Source organism: Prionailurus viverrinus, unplaced genomic scaffold (assembly GCF_022837055.1).
Source record: "Prionailurus viverrinus isolate Anna unplaced genomic scaffold, UM_Priviv_1.0 scaffold_49, whole genome shotgun sequence".
Taxonomy (NCBI): domain Eukaryota; kingdom Metazoa; phylum Chordata; class Mammalia; order Carnivora; family Felidae; genus Prionailurus; species Prionailurus viverrinus.
The window spans coordinates 344,888-353,811 of NW_025927612.1; the positions used below are offsets into that span (position 1 = coordinate 344,888).

An 8,924-nucleotide genomic window follows, 5' to 3' on the forward strand; every position below is an offset into this window, starting at 1 on the left:
AGGTTCCAGGAGTTAGGATGCGACACATCTTTTCAGGGGCCACCGTACACCCAACTAGACCTCAAGAGCCCAGGCCCAGGCCTGCCCAGCCAGTCTCCCCGGGGGAGGGTCAGAGCCCGCAGCGAAGGACCACAGGGGACTCTTCTGCCTCTGTTCCGGGGAAGGGCCCCCAAAGCTGTGTTGCCCTTGGCCTCTTGCGAGGCCTGCTCCCTGCAGCCAGAAGTACCCTGAGTGAGTGTCCCAGCTCTCCCCCTGAGCCAGGGGCAAGTAGCTGAAGGCCTCTGGCTGCAGACCAAGGCTCTCCTGGCCAGGGCCTAGGGCCATCTGAAAACAAGAGATGCCCGAGCTCTGTTTTTGTGAGGAGGGGTACAGCTCAGAGGCAGAAAGGGTGCCCACCTCATACTCACTTCCCAGCCCCCCCCCCCCCGCCCCGGCAGGGGGGGGGTGGAGGGGGGGGTTAGGGGGGTGCTGGGTGGGTGAGACACGCAGTTCGCCGGTTCTTCCTCTTGCTTTTCTTTGCCAGCCTCTTTCATAGTCCTGACCTCAAGTAACCCATTATCAGTGGAGCATGCGTGGGGAGTCAGCCCTGGATTCCAATCCTGGCTCTGCCACGTGGACGGTGACCTGTCGGAAAATGGAGACCCCGGTGCCCAACCTGCAGCCCAGCTCAATGGTCACGAAAAGGTCTGGGGGGCAGGGGCGGCAGATGGAAAACAGGTGTGGCTCTTTCCTTCATCTGTCTGCGCACGGACTTCCCCAAGGTCCCCCCTCAGTGCACCCCCTTTTCTCCTCTTTGCCCTCCTGGCTTAAGTGCATTGGTCTCTTACTGGGTGCCCCCACAGCGTCCCATGGATCCCAGATGGATGAACAGATGACTGGATGGACTCAAAACCCCCGGGGTCTGACCCACGGGAGGTGCTTGGCCAATGCCGCCCCTCCCCTGGCCCCTTGGCGGGGCGGGACACGGCGGGCCGGCCACTGCTACTCAAGTCCTGGATGCAGCCCAGATGGGAAGCAGAAGTGCCCCGGGGTGCCCTGGCAATCAGGCCAGATCCCCCGTGGGGCGCGCTGGGACCGGCACGGGGCCCAGCCGCCCTCCCGCTGCGACGCGCATGCTCCATGTCCCCCACCCGCCGCGCCTGGTTCCCACGCCGCCGCCGCCGCCGCCGCCCCGGCCCCGCCCGCTCCCCGCCCGCTCCCCGCCCGCCTCCCGGCCCTGCTCCTGGCTCTAGACAGAGGAGGACGGACAGCCTCGCAGAACGCGCCTCCTGAGAGCGGCGCCCAGGGACCAGGTCGAGACCGGGCGGGGAATCCCGCCATCTCCTGGGGCCGCTGTCCCCGAGGGCTTCTCGGAGGCGGCAGCCTTGGCCTTGGGCCTGCCGGGGGTGGGGGTTAGGACCGACAGCCCGGCAGCGGCCCGCGGAGCCCCAGTGTGCCGGCCTGGCAGGGCTGTGGCGGCCCAGAGCGGGACCCTGCGGAGGCGGGGGGGTGGGGGGGGGCGCGTCTCGGCAGGCAGGTGGCCATGGGGCGAGGGAGAGGACCCCTGGAAAGCAGCCTATGTTTATTGACTGCGATTCGCCTCTGATCCTGGAGCTGGCAAGGGAGCCCCCGGCGGGTAAGTTTGGATTTTGCGCCCGTGTGTGTGGGTGCGCTGGGCAGGCCGGCAATTCGAGGTGGAGGCACTCCTGCCCAGGGGCACCTGGCGAACTCAGCAGGCACAGGTGGTAAGGGTCCCAGACGTGTCCTGGCCGCTAGCTATCAAGGGGGCGGCGGGGGGGGGGGGGCGGTGGTGCCCCCCTTTGGTGAGACCGTTGGTGGTGAGGAGCTCCCCAGAAGAAGGTGTAGGAAGAGGAAGCCAGGGGTGGGATGGAGGGCCTGCAAGATCAAGAGAGGGAGGGAGCGAGCTGAGCGGGGAAGGAGCTCCAGCAGTCCTCCAGTCCCACAGACGTGTGCCTGGCAGCCCCTGCGGGCCAGGCCCCTGCAGGCATTGGCGATATGGCAGGGAAGAAAATGGCAAAACTCGCCCCACGTGGGTCCAGGCCTAGTGGCAGGGCGCACACGACAGGACAGCCAACATCTTAAATGAAGGATGCTAGAGTGTGTTCATCGGTGGTAAGTGCCCTGGGGAAACTAGAGCAGAGGGAAGGAGGTGAGGGGTTGGGTCGCAAGTCTGAGTAGATGAGGGTATTTCAGAAAACCTTGAAGGAGATGAGAGCGTGTACCGGACGGAGGGAACAACCAGTGCAAAGGGCCTGAGGTATGAGTGGACTGGTGTGTGGAAGGGAATGCGCAGAGGACGGTGTGGCAGGAGCAGAGGGAGCAAGCAGGTGGGAGGGGGGCAGGGCGAGGCCAGGAGGGGCCACATGGGTCTACTCTGAGTCAGATGGGCACCCCGGGGAGGGCCGTGAGCAGGCAAGGACAGAACCCCATTAGGAGGTGGCCCTGTTTACCATCAGTTCAGCCTCTGCCCCTCCCCCGCCCCCCACCGCCCAGGACAGGGGAGACCCCAGTTGCAAGGCTGATCCTCAGATGATCCTTAGAGGGCTTTGTTGGGTGGAGCAGCGTGGAAGGCCCTGGGGTGACCTGCGGCCTCCCTAGGCCCAGGGCCCTGGGGCCGACCCCCCCAGCGGGCTGCAAGCGCTGAGGTCCCCAGGGAAGGCTGCCGGAGCCAGGAGGAGGCAGCCGGGGTCTGGAAGTGCCAGGCCTCAGAGGAAGTCCGCCAGGAAGGAAGAAGCCTGACTGCAAGAGGCCTGGCGCCACTCCTCCTCACAGATGAAGAAGCCCCAGTTCCTGATCCCAGTTCCTGTGTGGGGTCGCCTCCTGCCTTTCCTGGGGTTTGTTTTCTGTGTTCTTTTCCTGGGGAAATAGCCCCATCTCCTGGTCTTCTGTAGGCACCAGCACGGAAGCCCACTGGCTGCCTCTTTTTTTTTTTTTTTTTTTTTTTTTTCTTTAATTTTGTTTAAATCTTTCTCTATTTTTGAGAGGGACAGAGAGCCACAGAGCGCAAGCAGGGGAGGGACACAGAGAGAGGGAGGCACAGAATCCCAAGCAGGCTCCTGGCTCCGAGCTGTCAGCACAGAGCCCGAGGCGGGGCTCGAACTCACGAACCGAACCGTGAGATCATGACCTGAGCCCAAGTCGGAGGCTTAACCGACTGAGCCACCCGGGTGCCCCTCCCTTTTCATTTTGAACACCGGCAAGCAAACAGACGAAATCGAGAGGACAGTCTAAGGCAGCGCAGGTGCCCACCCCCCGGGGCTAGCGGCGGCCTCCAGCTTGCCTTGTTTGCTTGTTTCTCTCTTTCTCGGTTTCTCCTTCCCTTTGTCCTTCTATCCTTCGCTCCCTGCTTTTCTCGCTCTCTCGCTCTCTCTTTCTCTCTCTCCTTTTCCCTTTCCTTTGTTTTTGCTGAAGTAGTTTACAGGAAGCGTGCATACCATTTTCTCCCTACGTGCTTCAAGAAGGAAGGACATTTCCTCCCATGACCCAGGGCCGTTATCCATCCAACCCATGCCCGGCGCGGGCTCCTGCTGTCGTCTGAGAGCCGCTGCACAGTCACCCTCCAGGCCCCCACTGCCTTTGACTCCTCTTTCCTTCACGCCAGCATCTCATCAAGGACTTCGTTACGCTTGACCATTGGCCGTCTGGTTATCTTTTCATCTGAAGCAGCCTCTCTCCCCGGCCTCGTCTTTTCCCCCTGGCGCTGAGACACGCAGGGGACCGACCGGGAACAGCCCACCTTCTAGATTGGGCCGGTTGCTCCCTTGTAGCTAGTGTCTTTAAGTGGTCCCTCTGTCCCCAGTATCCTTTATAAACCGGGTGTGGGGGCACAAGGCTGCACTAGAATTGGGTCCAGCTTTGGCAAGAGCCTTGTGCCCTCCCTGGGGTGGCATCGTCACAGGAGGCGTGTCCGACCTGTGTCCAGCAGCCGTTCGCTTAGCTTTCTGTCTCGGGACCAGCGGTAAGCAGGGGAAGACATCTTGACATCGTGCGGCTATCCACGCCTCCTAGGCCTGTCACCCGGCGGTTTTCGCGTCCACTCCGCCTTAAGGGATTCTTTCCATCTGATTAACGTAAATGTCTTCATCAGACACATGAGTTTATTTCTTCTGGGCTAGTGTTGGTTGACAGCTCGTCACTGGCGATAAGGGACCTTGCGGCAATTTAAATGCTCCGGGACCCCGTCCCCCCATCCTCTCTCCTGTAGCATGAATAAGCTGGAGTCACCCACGCAGCAAAAGCATCCTGGGCCCGCTCCCCACCAGCCACTGCCTGGCTCTTCCGCTTCCCCACCGGGGAATTGCACATTCTGGCCTCCAGCTGGGTGCGGAGCACATCCTTGGAGCAAACTTTCTTTGGCCCCGCTGTTTCCTGGCACTGAGAGCCGGTGCGGAGGAATCAGACACTGCCCGCTCTGTCCCTGACAGACGCTTCCTGCCCTTGGTGTGAGCCCCCGCTGCCTCCTGTCCCCAAGGCGCACACGTGGTCTCTCCCCTTTTGCACCCCCACCCCGGCCCCAGTCTCAGCCCCGGGACCGCCCGGCTTGGGCCCACCCAAGGGCCAGATATGAGCCATGCCTTTAGCCTGCTACTCTCTTTGCTCACCCGCAGCCTTCGGCTCTCAGCCTGAACGTGACTCCTTCAGAGAGCACCCCTCCCCTAGCTATCGTGGCTCCCTCCATAGTGCGTTTCGCTAGCCTGGTCTTCCTCTGTTCCTTGACACTGAGGTTGTTTACAGGTGGAGTGGTATGTGTGTGTTGGGAGTTTTTCTGTAAGGACCCTGACCTGAGAGGAAAAGGGGTCAGCAGTGGAGCTTCCGGGGATGGCTGGAAAGTCGGGGTGCAGGGGTCCTGCCCCCATGGGAAGAAAGGAATGAGAAAGAGGAAGCCAAGGCTCACCGGAGGTGGGCAGGACTCCCTGTCTGGCGGCCCACCGCCCAGGTGAGGGGAGAGGGCGGCAGCTCGGTCTGGGAAAGTGTTATGGGTTGGATTGTGTCCCCCAAGAGAGATGTGTTCGAGTCTTGCCTGCCAGCAGCTGTGACTGGGACCTAACCTGGATGAGGTGGTGCTGGACTAGGGCGGGCCTCATCTCGCACTTGGCTTTTGCCAATCCCCTTAGCTTGTTTGTACCCCCGCGATGGCAGCCATTCTCTTGAAGGCCGGACCCAAGGTGAGCGGGGCTCCCTGACCGTCTCCGTCCGCCCCCTCATCATGCCCCAGCCTCACAGCTCTGGCAACCCCGAGTCTCCCCTTAGCTGCTGAGTTCTCTGGGTCCCCACCCCCACCCCCACCCCCACCCCCACCCCCACCCCATGTTTGGTTGCCGCCCGCCCATCCTGCGACCCATGGGGCTGAATTCCCCTGCAGCCCTGGGAATTTCTCACTTTAGGTGCCGGTATCGTTTGAAGACGTGCCCGTGTACTTCATCAAGACAGGATGGAAGCTTCTGGACCTCAGTCAAAGGATCCTCTCTACAAGAGAGTGTTGCTGGAGAACTACCGCCATTTGGTGTCACTGGGTAAGGACCTCACACCCACGTCCAGTCGCCGCTACTGGATCTCTGAACGGAATCGCTTGTTGGTTACCGTAAGCCCGAGAATACGTGCATTGACCCCTAAGTGGTAACCGCACGGGCCCCCATCGTAGTACTTTTGCATAGAAAGTCGTGGGTTGACTAGACCTCTTCTACCCAAAAGGTGGACGCACGTTATCCTTGAATGTGTACGTGCGCTCTTTGAGACTTCATTTATTTTTATCAAGGCTGCACTGTACAGAGTTTACCAGTTTCTGTTCCTTGAGCCAAGCCAGGCCAAGAGGCCCAGGAGAAGAAGAGCGTTTGGTTTTGCAGCCTGAATCAATCCAGAAAGGAGCTGGGGTGCCCCCCCCCCCGCTGCAACTCACTGCAACTCACTGCGACTCACTGCGACTCACTGCGATCCACTGCCTGCGGGGCTGCAGGGGGCCTGTTTCCTCCATTTCTTCTCTCCAGATTTAAACTCTATAATCTAACCACACACAGGGAGACTACTTTCTTCCCCTTGGTTCTTTCTGACCCTCACTGGGCAGATGCAAGGTTCACAGCGCAGTTCTGGAATCGTCAGTCGATGCCACATGTCCCAGCAGCCTCCTGACCTCCCTGCAGGCCAAGGAATAACACCGTTATCCTGCTGGCCCCAATCACCACCTACTTGGGGCTCCGCGTGCCCACCTGGCCCCCATGCATCCAAAGTCCATGCATCCAGAGTCCATGGCGGTGCCCATGTTGCTGCTCAACCTCGTAGACCAGCTGGGGGAGGCGGACGAGGAGCTGGCGGGCAACTACGCGGAGCTGGGGGACTGGTGCGCCCAGAGGATCCTGCAGCATGTTCAGGTTGGGGACGTGTCCGGGGGACGGGAGGCGGATGCTGGCCACCAGGACGGGTCTCGGGGGGCTGGGGAGCGGGGGACCCCCGCTCCCCACCCCCTGCAGCACCTCCTTGGCTCACGCCCCACCACCGCCACCCCAGCTGGGCGCCGATGGTCCCCTTTACGGATGGGGAGACACGGAGGCCGGGGAAGCGCAGGACCCTACACCCTGGGGAAGGACGAGGGCCCAGGAGAGCTCCGGAGGGAGGGGCCAAGGGCAGGAGGGAGGGTGTCGGAGCCCCTGGCGTGTTAGAGGGAGCAGGAGACCCGGCCAGATCCAAGTCTTTCCAGGCCTCTGTGTGTTCCAGGACAGCCACTTTGGTGGTGGTAGCAGGATATCCTGCTTGGAGATGGTCGGACTTGGCAGGTGCCTGGAGGATGAACTTCAGAAAGGTGTGGGAGATGCATTTGGCCAACTGTCACTATCAGGGAGTGAACTTCTCAAATTCAAGAAGAATTTGGAACTCTGTCTCCGAATGCTACTGTTATTATAATTTTGTCGTCCACTTTCACCCTCCGACTGTCAGGGTCGGCCTTCCTCGACAGGGGCCATGGTCTCAGCTGCCGGCACCTGTTTCTCGGGTTCCCGCGCCATGTGCTCTCAGGCTTTACAACGGCAGCTGCATGATGCCTAACGCTTTTCAAGCAGCCCACTGGACTTCGGAAGAAAAGTTTCAGTAGCATGTCTTCCAGAAGGAACTTGGTACCTAGGATAAACAGTTTGGTCAAATCTCAGAAAATCTTTGTGTTTAGTTACTATAGCAGTCCTTGTGACAGCAACTATTTCCCTAAAGCACGTTATAAAGTCTGGTGTGAAGGGTATTTAGTCGAGATCAAATGTGTTTTAAGAGCCTTGTTTTTCCCTGAAACTTGGTTCCTTTCTTCATGTGGTACATTCTTTATTATTTCAAGATCAGAGATGATTTATCAAAGAAACAGTTGTATACAAGTTGGGAGATAGTTCCTCCTGGAAGTTCTGCTTTATTTCATCCTGGCAAAAATGAGAATTCTCCATAGGACTTTTTCCGAAAACACTCACGGCCTACGTGGAATCAAACAACTGAATGATGCATCCCATTCTGAAAGTCATTCTACTCAGTGCTACGATGGGGTCCTCAGGGAAGTGGAGGGTCCCGGAGCAGCTGAGTGAAACTGAGGGCAGGAGCGAGGGGGCCAGAAACCGAGGGCACGTTAAAAAGCAGGAAACCTGGGGCGCCTGGGTGGCGCAGTCGGTTGGGCGTCCGACTTCAGCCAGGTCACGATCTCGCGGTCCGTGAGTTCGAGCCCCGCGTCGGGCTCTGGGCTGATGGCTCGGAGCCTGGAGCCTGCTTCCGATTCTGTGTCTCCCTCTCTCTCTGCCCCTCCCCCGTTCATGCTCTGTCTCTCTCTGTCCCAAAAATAAATAAACGTTGAAAAAAAATTAAAAAATAAAAAAATAAAAAAAATAAAAAGCAGGAAACCCAAACCACTATGCGAGTCTACCAAACCAGCGAGTGAGGAATTATTCTGTGTCATATTCTTATTAACGACACATAAACACTCTCTATTTTATATGCTTTTAAATTTATTGTTAAATACACAAGCAAAACATGAATATAATTCTCATTTTAAAATATTAAACAAATAGGAATAAAATAAAAGCTCCTTTTAGCCATTCTCTAGGCCCCTCTCAATTCCCCCTTCCCCGGAAGATCCTTCCCGACATTTCCTGCATGTTTACATGCATATATGTACGGACACACTGGAGAGTTTCTCATACTCTATGCTTATTCTGCAACTTGCCCTCTCTCCCAAGTCCCCCTTTCCCAGAAGATCCATAAGGAAGCGTGCCTGGGAGAGAGTTTTTAATTATAGCTCTGTACTCCACAGCATGGATATAGCAGACTTTGTTCCCAGCTTCCCCTCCTCGGTGCACATTTAGGGGTCCTGCGGGGTTTCGCTGATGGGCACAATGCCGCATGGACACTCTTGCCCCATCACACACACACACACACACGCGCGCGCGCGCGCGTGCGAACACTGCTGTAAGATTGAGTCAGGGAGGGCAGCGCTAGATGGCTCCAACCAAGAGACCACCAATGATGCAGCTAGTGGCTTAGAGAAGACTGAACATTGTTACTCGCTCTCATAAGGGTCAGCCGAGCACTCCAGGTTGAAGGGACATCTCTGTTCCACGCCGTCACTCAGGAAGCCCAGTGCTTCTCAAACCATTTGTGGTGAAAGACCAGTTTATGTCCACCCACCCCCCCCCAATCCATTTTGCCCAAGGCTTTTGTAAAATGCAATAAAGATATCATGGTGATGTTGAGTTGCTATAAAAGCTTCACAACACTTCCTCCTGATGGACTCGCCTCATCCTGGACCCTAAGGGCACCTTGTGGCTGAGCAGTGGTCCAGGAACCACGCCCAGGAGCTCAGCTCGAGGGCATTGCCTTGACTGCTGGGTCAGCTCCTGCACAGGTGTATCTGTGCTCTGGATCCTGTGAAGTGCAGGGAGGACAACGGTGCGCATCCAGGGTGAGCA

The 8,924-nt window shown here is 58.2% G+C and overlaps 1 protein-coding gene across 36 annotated transcripts; it reads left to right on the forward strand.

The window, feature by feature from the left end:
• The first annotated feature begins 507 nt into the window (after positions 1-507).
• Positions 508-7,729, forward strand: LOC125159345 (predicted GPI-anchored protein 58). 36 transcript variants are annotated; one of them, XM_047847606.1, is made up of 6 exons: positions 888-2,112; positions 2,194-2,257; positions 2,599-2,834; positions 3,415-5,165; positions 5,385-5,513; positions 6,119-7,729. In XM_047847606.1, exons 4-6 carry the CDS (start codon positions 5,133-5,135, stop codon positions 7,079-7,081), a joined length of 1,125 nt encoding a protein of 374 aa, XP_047703562.1. In that variant the 5' UTR covers positions 888-2,112; positions 2,194-2,257; positions 2,599-2,834; positions 3,415-5,132; the 3' UTR covers positions 7,082-7,729. The 36 variants fall into 36 exon arrangements, 24 of the variants coding, with proteins under 24 accessions (XP_047703577.1, XP_047703574.1, XP_047703575.1 ...); XM_047847607.1 differs by having other exon boundaries at positions 888-1,615; XR_007149770.1 differs by lacking the exons at positions 2,194-2,257; positions 2,599-2,834 and having other exon boundaries at positions 520-1,292; positions 4,735-4,936; positions 5,756-6,365; positions 6,692-7,729.
• Positions 7,730-8,924: the final 1,195 nt, after the last annotated feature.